General features: G+C 38.8%; 1 protein-coding gene across 1 annotated transcript in view; it reads left to right on the forward strand.

The window, feature by feature from the left end:
• The window catches only part of ENPP1 (ectonucleotide pyrophosphatase/phosphodiesterase 1), a 67,172-nt gene that overhangs the window by 16,753 nt on the left and 34,642 nt on the right, over positions 1 to 15,777 (forward strand). Inside the window, exons 2-6 of the mRNA XM_028509364.2 lie at positions 7,705 to 7,777; positions 10,170 to 10,286; positions 10,999 to 11,124; positions 13,327 to 13,387; positions 15,464 to 15,561. Of these exons, the coding sequence (XP_028365165.1) occupies positions 7,705 to 7,777; positions 10,170 to 10,286; positions 10,999 to 11,124; positions 13,327 to 13,387; positions 15,464 to 15,561 (475 nt within the window). The remainder of the gene's footprint in view (positions 1 to 7,704; positions 7,778 to 10,169; positions 10,287 to 10,998; positions 11,125 to 13,326; positions 13,388 to 15,463; positions 15,562 to 15,777) is intronic.

Consider the following 15,777-nt stretch of genomic DNA (forward strand, 5'->3'; position numbering starts at 1 on the left):
TCTTGCACGTGCCCCAACTGGGGGCCAAACCCACAACCCAGGCATGTGCCCTGACTGGGGATGGAACAAGCAACCTTCTGGTTTTCAGGGCTACGCCCAACCGGCTGAGCTACCCTGGCCAGGGCGAGCATGTGTTTTTTTCATGTGAATATTGTTCTCTTGACTCATAACTAGAATCCATTTGGTAAAGTCTTTTAAACTCAGCCTGCTGCTGATTTTCCCACTTACTAAATATGAGAAGTATTTGCCATTTTAAAAAAGGCACCAGATCCATGGCACTATTTCTGACATAAATCAGAGGCAAGCACTGTTTGAAATGATGGCACACATCCAGCCATTCTGTTAATCTTTCCTGTAAAAAAATGTGTTGATGGTAGATTCTTGGAAAGTCAAACAATTTCTGTGATAGGCCTTTGAAGCTTGTTTTTGTGGATTTACTATCTCTCACTCTTCCACTTTTATGTTTGTGGAAGTTGTTGTGCTGGTATCTGCAGAGCAGATACTCTGTAGTACTTCTTTTTATCCACAGAAATAGGAGTCTCTCTGAGGGAAGGTTGCATGGCTTGCGGTCTTAGCATTTTTGTGATACAAGGTCCTGGAAGTGCAACTGGGTTTCATCATGTAGTGACAGTTTCTACCCACGTGTCTGAATTTGTACAAAGCCAAAGTAACCACCACAGAGTTGCCCTCTGTTATGTTGTCCTTAGCCTTCTGGTTGACCCTTCAGTTACTCTTATAAGCAGTGGTTTGGTAATAAATGGCCTTGTCTACCAAGACCCTGATATTTGGGGGGTTTGTTGTCATTGTGTGTGTGTGTATGTGTGGCGTGTGCAGTTTAATAAATTGCTACTTATTGCTTATAATTTTATAAAATGACTCACTACTTTTATTTTAGCACCTTTTCTTCCTTCTGCCATTGTAGTCTTCAGCCTATGCTATCCGTAAGTTGATAGATACTGCTATAATGATTTCTATTGATTCTTAATTGAGACTTGTAATGATAATAAACAATATCACTATTGCCCCATTTGCCAGAGCTGACATAATTGTGAGGATAAAGGACATTCTGCTTACGAAAGTTATCATATTAGATGTTTCCCCTGGCATAGTACAAGTAGGCATTAATATTTATTTTTTTAAATTATATTTTATTGACTGTGCTATTACAGTTGTCCTGACTTTTCCCCCTTTGTCACCCCTCCACCCAGCTCCCTCCACTCCCTCAGGCAATCCCTCCACCATTGTTCATGTCCATGGGGGTCATGCATACAGTTCTTTGGCTCCTCCATTGCTTATGCTTACTTTGCATCCCCATTCCCCATGGCTATTCTGTAATTACTTATTTGTACTTCTTAATCCCCTCACCTCTTCACCCATTCCCCAACGTCCCCTTCCCAACTGGCAACCATCAAAGTGTTTTCTGTATTCAGATTTTTATCTCTGTTCTTCTTGTTTGTTTAATTTGGTTTTTTCTTTTTTAGATTCAATTGTTGATAGATTTGTATTTTTTGCCATTTTATTTTTCATAGTTTAGATTTTTCTTTTTCTTAAGTAAGTTCCTTTAAGGGGGCTTATTTACATTTCATATGATAATGTTTTTGTGATGATGAACTCTTTTAGTTTTTCTTGTCTGGGAAGTTCTTTATCTGCCTTTCAATTCTAAATGATAGCTTTGCTGGGTAGAGCAATTTTTGCTGCCCTACTTTTCATGGCTTTGAATATTTCTTGCTAATCTCTTCTAGCCTGAAAAATTTCTTTTGAGAAATCAACTGACAGTCTTATAGGAACTCCCCTGTAGGTAACTAACTTCTTTTTTCTTGCTGCTTTTTCAGATTCTCTTTTTATCTTTACCTTTGGCATTTTTTAAAAAAAAGATTTTATTTATTTTTTTGTATAGAGAGGGACAGGGGAGGAGAAAGAGAGGGAGAGAAACATCGATGTGTGGTTGCCTCTCTCGTACCTCCTACTGGGGACTAACCAGAAACCCAGGCATGTGCCCTGACTGGAATCGAACCAGTGACCCTTTGGTTTGCATGCTGGTGCTCAATCCACTGAGCTACACCAGCCAGGGCTACCTTTGGCATTTTAATTATGATGTGTCTTGGAGTGAGCTTCTTTTGCATCCATCATAATTGGGACTCTGCACTTCTTGGACTTGCATGTCTACTTCCTTCACCAAATTAGGGAAATTTTCTTTCATTATTTTTCTCAAATAGATTTCAAATTTCTTCTCTCTCTGGCACCCCTATAATGTGAACATTGGGCCTCTTGAAGTTGTCCCAGAGGTTGCTTACACTACTTTCATTTTTTTTGGATTTTTTTTCTTGTTGTTCTGATTGTTTTTTGTTTTGTTTTGTTTTGTTTTGTTTTGCTTCCTTATATTCCATATCGTTGATTTGATTCTTGGCTTCATCCACTCTGCTATGTTTCCTTGTAAATTGTTCTTGATTTCAATTAGTGTATCCTTCGTTTCTGACTGGATCTTTTTTATGCTGCTGAGGTCCTCACTAAGTTCCTTGAGCATCCTTATAACCAGTGTTTTGCACTCTGCACCCGATAGAGTGCTTATCTCCATTTTATTTAGCTCTTTTTCTGGAGTTTGCGCCATGTTTCTTTGTCCCCTTGTTTAGGCAGCCACCCTGTGTTTGATTCTATGTATTAGGTAGGGCTGCTTTGACTCCCTCTCTGGGTAGTGTGGCCTAATGTAGTAGGTGTCCTGTAGGGTCCAGTGGCACAGCCTCCTCTGTTACCCAAGCTGGATACTTGAGGTGTGCCCTTCATGTGTGTTGAATACACCCTCCTCTCGTAGTTGAGCTTTGGTTGCTGTTGGCAAATCAATGGGAGGATTTGCCCAGGCCATTCATCTGCAAGAACTGGCTGTGACCACTGACCACGAACATCCATCCTCCATGGAGGATTAGCTGTGCAGGGGCAGGGTGGTGGGACTCTGACATGGTCTGTAGCTGTCCACTGGGTGAGCTTGTCTTGGGTTTCTGGGATGGAGCAGACAAGGTCAGCCCCCACCTGTGTTTTGCCCTAGGCCACCCTGTATGGGCTGTAAAGTGATCTGAGATGGCTGCTAGTTGTCCTGGGCTTAGAGGTTCCCAGGCGGAGTCAAGCTGTGAACCTAGGCTGGCTGCTGCTAGTGCCAGTCCTGTGGCTCACTGAGGCCAGCTATTGCTTTTTTGATAGGATTTAGGAATTTGTGAAGCATGAGCCCACTCCAGCCATTCATATGAAAAAGCAGCTTGGGTGGACCCGTGAGTTGTGTGGGTCAGAGTCTCAGGGGATGTCCACAATGGGTCAAATGGTGTTAGCCAGGTTGATAGAGTCTCAGATATGGCACCAGCTTGCCTCCTCCTCTTGCTGGCCTCCAGCTTGCTGGTCTATGGTTCTGTGGAGGGAGGGTTTAGAAAAGGTACAATGACCTCTGCTCGCCTTGAGTCCTTCCTTTATGCCACTGGTGCCTTTCAAGCTACTAACCCAGTGCTGGACCTCAAAGGGAGTGAGTCTGAGTAGGTGAGTCTACTTGTGAGTTCTTTAAGAGGAACTGCTTCTCCAGCAGTTTTTTCTACCAACTCAATCCTTGCTGGTTTTTGCAGCCAGAAGTTGTGGGGACTTATCTTCTTGGCACTGGAATCCTGGGCTGAGGGGGCCTGGTGTGGGGCTGGGACTCCTTGCTTCTGAGATAAACCTCCCAAATTTTTATCCACATGGGTGAGGAACTAGCCTGTTCTGTGTCTGGCCCCTCCTACCAGTCTGGATGGATATAGTTTCTTTAATTCTGTAGTTGTCAGAATTCCATTCCACTTGATTTGTGATGGTTATGAATGATGGTTGTTTTATATTTTAGTTGCAATTTTGGTGTGGTTGTAAGAAGAGGTGACCATGTCTGCCTATACTGCCATCTTGACTAGAAGTCCAGGCATTAATATTTCTTAATTTAATTGGATGAGGTTGAGCATGGGTTGGAAATACAGAGACATAAAGTATATATTTTGAAGGCTATTGTAAGTTAGAAATGGAGATAGAGTTGAAGTTATAATTTTATTCTATAAAGAAATTATGCTATTATGTTGTATAGAATTAAACTAATTTGAGAAGAAAATTCAAATGGAATTAGATTTCACGGCTCTCAAAATTGTTGATGAGAAATTTCCTACTGGAAATTATTCAGATTGGGTGTTGTGTAATGTAGTAGTAGGTAATCTAAATTTCATCTTTTATAGAAAGGGTGGGATTATAGGTGAGAAATGATTGCTTCTGTTGTTGTACTTCTGTTTCAATTACACGCTATACATTGTCTTATAAAAGGTAAATCGAAGTAATATTTAGCAAAGAAGAGGTGACTTAAAAAATCACTATATCTTCTGTAGCGTAACAAGTGGGTAAAGGTCTATATATGCCATATATGTTTTAAGCCATTGGTTAAAAAATAAAAGTGATAGTATTGGAGGTGAATTACAAATTGAATGTAAATGAGGTGATGGAGGAAATAGCTAACCATGGAATGTTAACACTGTCACTGTTTCCTAGACTCTGGATATGTAGCCAGAGGAACTTATTGATGACAGATATACTGACATAAAGGAGTGTGGTTGTGATGAAAAGGGTGAAGATGTCTCAGAGGAAGTGACACTGACTGCAAAATTCATGTTAAAGGAACTCTTGAAGATATTTCTTACTATTGAAAGGGCAAAGATTAAAGCACTGGAAACTAATCTAAACTAAGAATGTGACAATTCACAAAGGCATAGAAAAGATTCTCACTCTGTATTTGTAAGTTATGTGATGAGAAGATAAGCATTGTTTAAACTTAAATAATAGTTTTAACTATTCTTGAAAAGTTTATTACAATGAACTTAAACTTTAATTTTCTGTGTTTTAAATTATAGTATATTAAATACAGGTTAGTTTTACTATTTTCTTCATTTCCCTATAGATTTGACAGTAAGAGAGTTTTTAATGTTTTTGATGGATACCTTTAAGTTATGCATCTGTATGGTTGTGACAATTTATACTATCATCAAAGGTTTAGGAGAATCCATTAGTAATCTCTTCTGATACCTTGTTCTGCCTCTGTAATGGATGATACCGGCCAGCAGTATCCATCTCGGCTGCGGATGCTCATCAAAACATGCTAAAAACATACACAGACAACCAGGTCCTGTGGGGGAATAGGAACAGCAGGGCCACTCCTCACGTGGGGAGCGCCTTGGCCACCCTCTCTCCTTGAGGGCACCATGGCCACTCCTTGTGTGGGGAGCACCTCGTTCCCCCTCCGGAGAGGCTTTTTATTGGTTTTGTTTGAATAAGAATTCAGGTAAAAGCTCATTACTCATTGCTAGGAAGTAGCAAACAATAGATAACAAGAAAGTGTGAGGGCCTATTTTGAGTCAGGGTCAGATAGCTAAAGAGCTGTAAAACTTTAAGGAACAAACTAACTTCCTCCTTGGACCCTTATCATTCAACTGAGAGAATTCTAAACGAAGCAGGTTTCACTGGATTTTACATATTCTTTCTTAGGCCTGATCACCCGGGAACCCGCCCTTTTCAGCACAGAGCTGCACCACCCTCTGTCATTGTTTCAGGCTTAGGTGGAGCAAGGGAACTAAGGCAACCAAGAGATAAGGAGATTTCTCACAGACAGTGAGGACACAGGCTATGTCAAAGCCAAGGAGCGAAGGTCCATCACCCCCTTTTGCTGTAGCCCCCAAAGTCCTTCTTTGGGGGGCCTCCCACGTAATCGTGCCTGTCTTAGATCCCTTGGGGAATCTTACCCGTCATTGCCTAACTGACCAAGCATTGGGGTTCAGTTATGAATGAAGCAGCAGAAGCAGCACCCCTGCCAGGGAGGTAAGGTTTTGTCTCCTTGCTGGCTTATGGTCCAAGGCCACTCCCTCAGCCTTAGCCTTGGCCAGGGTTACAGCTTCTGATACCAGGCAGGGCGGTTCCCAACATGCCTCTGCTGGTTTTAGCTATTTGTTCAAGCTGTTCTTCTGAGGGTTCCCTATTTTAATGGACATAAATACACTTCCGTTTTTGATTTCCTGAAAAAAAGGGAGGGGGCCTTGCCTAGACACTGTAGTGTTTTAGACCCATGACACTCTTGCTCTCCTTTCCTTTACCCCCATTTTTTGGAAATAAGTGAGACCTGCTGCTTCAGTTTACTTATCACTCACCTCCCCTTTAGTTCTTATAGTCGCCTAAGGCTAGGCACCTCGAGGAGAGAGGCTATGCCTGTTTTGTTACTGAGTAGCCACTATTTAGCCTAGAGTCTGGCATCACTACTCAGTTTCATTTGAAGAAATGTGTTCATAAAAGCCACCACCCAGCATTCACCCTGCCCAGTTCACCTGTTCCTCCTGTCTCTACTATCTTTTCATCTTGGCCTTTGGGAAATATGACTCTACCTTTCCATGCCTCTACCCTGGTCCCTGTCCATTCTCCTCTGCAGTTTCTTCATCCCAGCCAAAAGAAACTACTGATTGTTCATGTGCCACCTTCCACGGGCCTTCTTTCTTTGAGCTTTTCCTTATGCTGGTCTTCCTCCGAGATCCAAAGATTTGCTCTGCTGGGTACTCTCTTCGCTCCCACGGCAGGCAGTGTGCCAGCAGTATCAGTCCCTCATTGGTCCGTAGAGGCTTTACCTATGATGCACTTTCTGCGCTTCCTATCCCCAAGCACCCTAAACTTTCTCCTTTAAATGACAATACAACCCTGCAACTGCTTTGTAGAAGCTACCAAATGTGAGCCATTTATGCTGTTCCACAAAAACAAGCTCCCTGAGGTACCCCTTACTCTTTCCTTCCATGCATAGCGTAGTTCTCACACATCGTTGGTATTCAATTAATATTTTGTTGAATTGTCCTGCAAAGTGACATTCCAGAGAGCTGTCAAAGAAACACCATCCCACAGAAATATTACGGTTTGTTGTATGGATTCTTCTTTTTCTTGTGACTCACAAATATAAGTTCTGTCATTGTTCTTCAGAGTTGAATGGTATGTCCACTTATTTTAAAATGTCAAAGGCCAGAAGAAGAGTAGCGAATGGGAAAGAACCAAGATGTTAGAACCAGAAATATTTTTAGGGATCCATGTAGTCCAACCCTTTAATTTTACAGGTGAATAAACTGCTGTCTAGAATTCTTAAGTGACTTGTCCCAAATCATACAACCAACTTGTGGTGACGTTTGGGCCGGAGATATACTCACCTAACTCTGTCCAGTGCTCGTTGCCACAAGCTGCCGCAGTGCATGTGAGGATACTGTGTAGGTTTGTGTACCAGTTTGTGTCAAACTGTTAAAGGAAGCATCTGATACTCACATTGCCTTTTATGTATTAACAAACAGGAAATTGAGTCTCTAATTGGACTTCCCTCTTTTTCCCTCTTAATAATTACAAATTCTCCAATTGGATTAATTTATACCAAGTGGAAAATTTCTGACAATATTAACCTTGGATGCATAGATTTGTTGCAAACATTTAAGTAGAACTTTGGTTGAAGTTTAACGTACATACAGAAAAGCCCGTAAAATATGAGTGCAGTTTGAATTTTTGCAAAGTGAACACAATTGTGTGACCAGCACCCCAATCAGTAAATAGGGTAACAGCAGCAAATTTAGAAACATTTGAAGAAAAAAAAACATGTGAAGAAACAAAATGGTCTTGAGGCTATATAATTTCCTCTTTTTCTCCCTACAGGTATTGTCAGTCTGTGTGTTAACAACAATCCTTGGGTGTATATTTGGGTTGAAACCAAGCTGTGCCAAAGAAGGTAATTAGTACAGTGTGTGTGTGTGTGTGTATGTATGTGTGTGTTGACATTTGACCTTCAGAGTGTGATGAGCTAATCCTATGGCTACTCCATAAATACTGCATATTTGGTGCTGATTTGAGCCGTTTTAAAACTCTATTTTTTATTTTAGCCATGTAATATTTTATTTACTTGCAAAACTTATCCCAAAACAACAAAGAGGGGCTATGATTAATAAACCAACCAAAGAAACAGAAAAACCCTGAAAAAAACAAAATAAACTAAGAACAAAAAAAAAAACCCCACCAGACATAGCCAGTAGGCTCTGGTGTCACACTCCCGGAGTTCCCTGACTTCATCCAGCAACTCCCAGGATACTCTTTCTCCCCAGGCAGTTAGTTGTGAAGCAGCTCTAGAGGTTACTAGGTGACCAGTCAGCATCCCTAGGCAACCAGAAATTGATCTTCACCTGCTCTTTAGGCTTTTAAAATTGTGGACAGTGGTGGTTTCAAAGCAATTATAGTATTTTGAAGCTTCTACATGTGTTTCTCTTTTATAGTGAGTGTAGAAATTATCCAGCATTGATAAGATTACTATAAATAATAAAACCAAATCACAGGACATTGTAGTAGTCATTTTGCCTTTGAGGTAGGTTCTCTTCCCCCTTGTAAAAATTATTGATGGTGTCCTTAGAAAATTCAATTTTGAAAATTCTTTGCAAATTCTTTTCCTACTCAACTACTCTGTAATTGTAATATTAGTCATTTAAAATTTTTTCAGTGATTGCTAAGCTGTCATTTACTATTGAAATGAATGAAATGTAATAATTTTATGTATTGAGTCAACACTCTGCAGGCACACACCTCAGAGATATTGCATGGTCGGTTCCAGACCGCTGCGCTAGAGCCGGTATGGCAGTAAAGCAAGCTGTAATCTTTTTGTTGGTCGAGGGTCTTGCCTTCAGTTTGTAAAACACTGCAGCATCTGTGAAGCGCAGTAAAATGAGGTATGCCTATGTTCAGAGCAAAAATTAAGAAGCTACAGACTTTAGTGTTTACCTGTATAGTTTTTTGATATGGAGTAATTTGCCTTGAGTTCAGGTTGACACATAAAATTAGCAATTTTAATCGAAACCCAACATAGTATGCATGGTATTTTAAAAAACTGTTTGGTACATATTAATGGGCTTAAAATAATAGCTGCTATTCTAATAACTACCCCCCCCCACCATCCTGAGTCAGGAAAATAAGTACTTCTGATTCTAAAAATTATCATTGCCATTTCAGGTCCTTAAAATTGCCCAGCTCTCCAGTGTCATGGGAGTTAAATGCTGTGGCAGTGCCTTGTTGGTTCGAAAGACTATTAAAGTCAAGATTTAGGATTACTCCTTTTTCTTGTTAGACTTCCATTTTTTTTCTTCATCAATCTGATTTGTTAGAAATCTAATAAAGTCCTAGATTTTTGTAGATATTTAGTAAAGAATTAATGTAAAATTATTGTTTTTAATGAAAAGTCTTCTCTTCCACATCTGTCATTTATCCATCTGATGGAAACTTATTAGTACAATTTCTAGTCAAGCGTCTTGTGGGTATAAGGGATACATTTGTACAGGGCAGAATTTAGGTGTGACCTTTGTTCTCTGGAAGTTGGATTCCAGTCTGAGGCTGGGATCCTAATCAAATACTGTAGTTACAAATGCAATTCAGGGACTGAGAGATATGATAAGATTTTTTAAAAGCTTCAAAAAGGAAAGTGGACATAGACTGGGGAGTTTGGAAAAGGTCCTCGGAAGGAGCCGGGCTGGGTCTGCTGGTGAAAAGGGTGTTTCCGGTGATGGTGGAAGGGGCGGTCCCGCAGAATGTGTCCTGCACAATCGCATCACTTCTGCACCCTGAGACTGGGAGTAAGGCACGTCAGGTATTCTTTCTCTTTCTCAAAGATTCAAAGAAAATCACTGTAAAAATCTTTTCGCAGATGTTGAAAGTTGAGGGAAACTCTATGGCTGTTTAAGCCAACCTTTAGAACAAGTCCCCATCCTGACCCTTCTTTACCATACCATAAAAGGTTTTAAGCCTTATCAGACCCAGTAGTGTTCGTGATACATGAAAGAAAAAAAGTTCTCTTCCCAACTGTACTCGATCAACAATAAAAAAAAAATAAAAGAAAGAAAAAAGTTCTCTTTTTTCTATGGCAAGAGAGAGAATCATAAACTGTGTACATAATGTTTCCCTTTCTTTGTATCAGTTTCCTTGTGTGTTTGTGAAAGATTCTTAGATAGCTTTATTTTCCTATCTGTGTTTTCAGAAGTGGTATTTGAATGTGATCTGTACCTCAACCTAGGTGTATTAGTTGATGTTTGCTCTGTGATTCTATAATGATTAGAAATATTTAACTGATTGTTCAATATTTTCAGTTAAAAGTTGCAAAGGTCGCTGTTTCGAAAGAACATTTGGGAATTGTCGCTGTGATGTTGCTTGCGTCGAACTTGGAAACTGCTGTCTAGATTACCAGGAGACATGTATAGAACCAGGTAAAAATGTGCAGAGAAAAAATGTCATCATGGGCATTTGTGCAAGATCACAGGATGGTTCTGCATCTTTAGTTTTGTGATTTACTAACTTATCTGAGATTTTAAAAATTTGGTTTTCATATTCCCTTAGAGAAAAAAATTTCACATATTTTGCCATGAAACATTGGATGGACAGCAAAACTGTGCCTATATTTAATGTTTGCTGAAAACCTGCACAGTCTAATGTGTGTTTAAACCAAGTTCATGTGAAAATATATGAATATTTTCATTATGGCTTATTAAAGCAAGAGTTCTTAGCTGTCCTGAACATGGAAATTTAAAACCTGAACATGGAAATTTTTCTCAGTCTGATGTGGAACATGGAATGATATTTCAATGGGGGTGAGCCAGATTTAGATTAAGGTTTGAGAACCCTGAAAATGGCTGGCAGGAAAAGTCAAGATCTTCATATGAATTGTGTAACAAGAATTGCTTGACCCATTTTAAAATAATGAGATTCTGGGGTTTTACTGAAATAATCACAGTTGCGGCCTGCCTGTTTTCTGTCTGTTGGTTGTCGTTAACTGTCGTGATGGCAAAGTCTATGAGTGACTACGAGGCAGGGACTAGCTTATTGTCTTTTATGAGTCTTGCTCTAGAAGACCACGGTTCTGAGTTTGCACTGGATGTATTACACTCGGACCATAACATCTTTGTTGATACTTATTTCTAGAGCGCATATGGACTTGCAGCAAATTCAGGTGTGGTGAGAAAAGGTTGCCCAGAAGCCTCTGCTCCTGTTCAGACGACTGCAAGGACCATGGTGATTGCTGCATCAACTACAGGCCTGTGTGTCGAGGTCGGGTTTCCTTCCACATGCTCACCAGGCTCAATAGCAGCCTGACCTCTCCTCGGTCTTAGCTGGGTTTTGCATAGGTTTTATTTTTTTACATTGGGAATCATATGTATTGACCAACTACGTTAGCTGAAAAAATATTTTTAAACATTTTGCTAAGAACATTATCAGCATATATGTGAGTAAACAGAGAGTATGTAATGAACAGTGTGCCCATTCTTAGCAACAATTATTATCCGCACACGGCCAGTCTTCTTTTGTCTATAGTCAGTCATTCACCTGCTGCCACCCCCTCATGTTATTTTGGCATTACCTATATATTTACTGCTGTGTTGTGGAAAGGTCATCCTGGCTGACTCCTGTGTTCCAGCTTCCCCCCTAAAAAATGAGGGTGAAGTCTGCCATGCTACTCCCATGAATTCAATTAAAATAGCAACAACTTAGATGCTGAATTTATGACATGAGTAATAGGAGGAGCTTAAATGATAGGTTTACTGTTGGGCACTCTATAGCCTGACATAGCTCAGTAAATATGAGCGTGGTCACAAGATTCCAAGACATCAGTGAGAGTGCTGGCTTGTGGATTTCAGGGACCGTGCTCCAAGAATGAGCAATATCTCTCTACACCTCACTGAATAAAAGTAAACTTGTCCTTTATGATGGCCTCTGCCTCTCTTAGGACTCAGGAGGCTCATTTTTCAAATGAACAGGAAACTTTTCCACAGGGTACTGTCTCCCTATTTCCTAAAAGTGTAGTCAGTAGCTATTGCAGATTGTTGGGGATCCTGGCACAGAGCTGGGTCAGAGGGTCTCAGGAAGGGAACTGACCACTTACTCAAATTAAAAAAAAAAAAAAGTTCAGCAAGATATGGCATTGCATCAAATGGGTCATTATGGCTAGGGAAAAGGTGATTCCACATTGCCTAAAGTCTTTTTTCAAAAATCCTCACCTGAGGTTATGTTCATTGATTTTCGAGAGAGAAGGGAGAGACAGAGAGAGAGAGAGAGAGAGAGAGAGAGAGAGAGAGAGAGAGAGAAAGAGAGAGGAAGAGAGAAACATCAATGTGAAAGGAGAAACTTTGATTGGTTGCCTTTCATAGGTGCCCCAACCAGGGATCAAACACACAACCTGGGAATGGGCCCTGACCAGATACCAAACCCACAAACCAAGTACATGAGACAATGCTCCAACCAACCAAGTCCCCGGCCAGGCCCATTCCCTAAATTCTTACCAGAAATCATTTAGGCATTTAGGATAACCTGTTTATTTTGTGAAATGTGCAGTGGGAAAATATTGAAAACTCAACTTCCTAAGGCATATTATTAAGATTACATTTTCTTTTTTTAAAAAATTATGTTGTTAGATTTGACTAGGTGGTATTTTAGACCGTTAAAAGGAAGCTTATATTAAAACACAGGGGGAGGAGCATCCATTCTGTCTCTTCATTTCTGACCTATTCTCTCACATATTTCCTGTGTCACTCATTTCAAACTTAATTGCATATTCTCTCTTGTCAGTTATTGTAGTCTCATGTGTTTACTTTCTCTCTGTAGTTAGGTTTTGAGTTCTTAGCAAATGGACACCATCTCACACTTTTATATTAGAAAAAAAATATCTGCCATGCATTGAGAGAGTGGATGTGAAATTACTGCAAAAGATTATAGGTAGTACGTACCTTTGCGTTATTAGGATGCCTTGCCTAGAAGTTCCTGTTGGGCGGATAGAAAGAGAGTTGTAAATTTTCATTGAAAATATGAATAATTTGGAAAGGGAAAAGGGAGTCCATTACGTGCTGATGGAATGAATATGATTGGACCGTGGGTGGTGGGCACACTGTGCAATATACATCATGTGTCATAGAAATGTGCACCTGAACCCTATGAACCATTGTCACCTTGATAAATTTAGTAAAAAAATGAAAATGAAAAAGATGCCTTCAAGGTCTCACAAAGATAACGTTATGTTTAGTCGTGCGATCACACATTTGCTTTTCCTGGTATCAATTAACTCTTTGGAAACAGATTTTTATTTTGAAACAGATTACCTCCCTCTTTTTCTTATATTTCCCTAAAATCATACTCCAGATTATTTATATAAATGTTAACACATTTTGTTTTGGGAATCTGTCCTAATATGTCTCACAAGCATCACAGTTGTTGTTGTTATCAAGTGTGTTCATGTGTTTTATTTCTTTAAAATATTAGGTGAGAAAGGTTGGGTAGAAGAATCCTGTGAGAACATTAATGAGCCACAGTGCCCAGCAGGGTAAGATGATATTCTGAGATACAAATTTTTTCTTTTTAGAAATACCAATGTTTTCTTTCCTAATTGAAAAGATGAAAATAATAATTATTCATTGGTTCATTAAACATGATTTGTAGTTAGACCTCATATTTCGAACTGGCAACGCGTGATCCCCCAATCTGGAAGGTAGTGGAAAAAAAGAGAGGTGATGGGTATGTAGTCTTTAGTATTCATGACTGTTGGGTGGAAATATTTGTATCTTCTCTCTTTCCTTTGGAGTTTTGAGAGTTGAACTTGTTGCAAATTACGGCTTCTCTTTATTTTTTGCATTTTGGTACACTTAAAAATATTGAGGATAAGCAACACATCTGTGAGAGGATGTTACATAATTTTTACAGTTCGTATTTGTTTTTCTGCCCTTATTTTGCATAGTACTTTATGTATACAAGTCCATCAAAAAAGGTTTTGTGGAATTCAAATGGCGGAAATTTTATAAAAGGTGTTAGGTACATTTAGCTCGTAATTTGAATTACTCACCTTAAGAAATATATTTTTACTTAGTTAAAATGATGATTCTTCCAAACTAGTAAACATTTTATATCTGTATTTTAGCTTATTTTATTTATGTATATAATTTATTTTTGCTGTATAAAATAAAAATTTTTTTCTTTTGGATCGGACAATATATTTCTGTTGTTTAAAATAATAGTAATAACAATAGAAAAAAACTAAACTCAAATGAAAACATTCCAAAGAAAGAGAGTTTTTTTTCCCCAGAGGTCACTTCTCATGCATCCTAAGCTGCCTTGAAGTGCAAGGTATATTGGAAATTTTAAACTTAATGAATTTGAATTTTTATTTTCCTTCCAAACAATGATTATTATTTTTCAGTTTTAATGTTGAATTTTTAGTGGAAAATGTAACCTCTTTCTTTACAAGAAGGTCATAATTTAAAATACATTTTATTATACTGGAACTTGTTATGCCAGTGTATTTACTTGGTGGTCCAGGAAACTGTTTTTCTGTTTTCTGTTGCTTGAATGTCAATGGCAACACAGATGTGGACCACTGAGACCATATGCAGCTGGTTCTGCAAAGTCATGCAATAGAGCTCTACTGCAAACACTAGTTAGTATAAGTTACATAAATTTTATAGACGTTTTCTCGTTTTTCTATTTGTGTTTGTTTATGAGAGTAAGCTGGGGAGGAGATAAAGTTGAAACAAGCAAGGCGAGGTAAGCATTGGCTCTCAGGTTTTGAGTTACTGAGCGAATTTTCAGCGGAAGGTTCTCGTGGTTATTCGGCAGTATACAGCTCTTCCGCCATGCACGATACCATCAGAAGGCACAGTATTACCCGGCCTGTTTTGGTGAGGCCATGAACAGTTGCCTATAGTTATTCTCTTTGGCTGAGTATATCATTGCATGTGTATTTTTTTCTTTTTTGCCTCCCTGTTTAGATTTTCACACCATACACATTAACCGTGTGTTCACATGTGTGTGCGCACTGTCATTGTTTGTTCATTTGTAGCATTGGATCATTTCTTTATCATTTATACATTTAAATGCAGTAAATACCTCTTAAATGTCTCTGTTAAATATATTCCATTTAAAAACAATATTGTATATAATTTATGTGACATCTAGTAGATTCAAGTAGAGATAGTATCAAAAAGTGGTTCAGGAAAAAAATTAATAGAAACAAAAATGTAATTTAGAAAATACTGTGTGTTAGCATTTCTTCTCCTTCATATTGGGAAAATATTATTTTTTAGTACCATTTGGTCAACTTGTGCAATAGAAGAAACCATGAATGATATTCTCTGTATGGTAACTCAATGGTATGAGGGCTTAATAAATACTATTTGATGATATATAGATATATAATAAAATAATAAAAGCACCTTGTATATGAAAATAAATGCTTATAAAATATCCTTTGTGAGGGTGCTTGCTGAGCTTGTTAGTTTAGTCTAGATTACATACCAACCTCAGTGGAAAATCTTCACTGGGTCTTTGCCAAGGAGGGAGAAACTCTTCATTGGATGTGTGTCTTCTTTCTTTAAACATATTTTTTTTTCTTTCCCTTCTTGCGCAGGTTTGAAACACCTCCTACCCTCTTATTTTCTTTGGATGGTTTCAGGGCAGAATATTTACACACTTGGGGTGGACTTCTTCCTGTTATTAGCAAACTAAGTGAGTAACTTCAGAGTTTACTATTGGAGTATCACAATTTCAGTGTGATAGACTAGGGATGCAGTAATCTGTTTTGGAAAAGTACTGGCTGAACTTGACTTTCACTAAACTCTAATACAAAGTGGTTGAACCTGATGATAAGGAACTAGTCTTTGATATTGTAATTACTCTAAAGCTGCCTTTTAAATACTTCTAAGATAATAGAGTTATCTTAGG

This window comes from Phyllostomus discolor, chromosome 4 (genome assembly GCF_004126475.2).
Source record: "Phyllostomus discolor isolate MPI-MPIP mPhyDis1 chromosome 4, mPhyDis1.pri.v3, whole genome shotgun sequence".
Lineage (NCBI taxonomy): Eukaryota > Metazoa > Chordata > Mammalia > Chiroptera > Phyllostomidae > Phyllostomus > Phyllostomus discolor.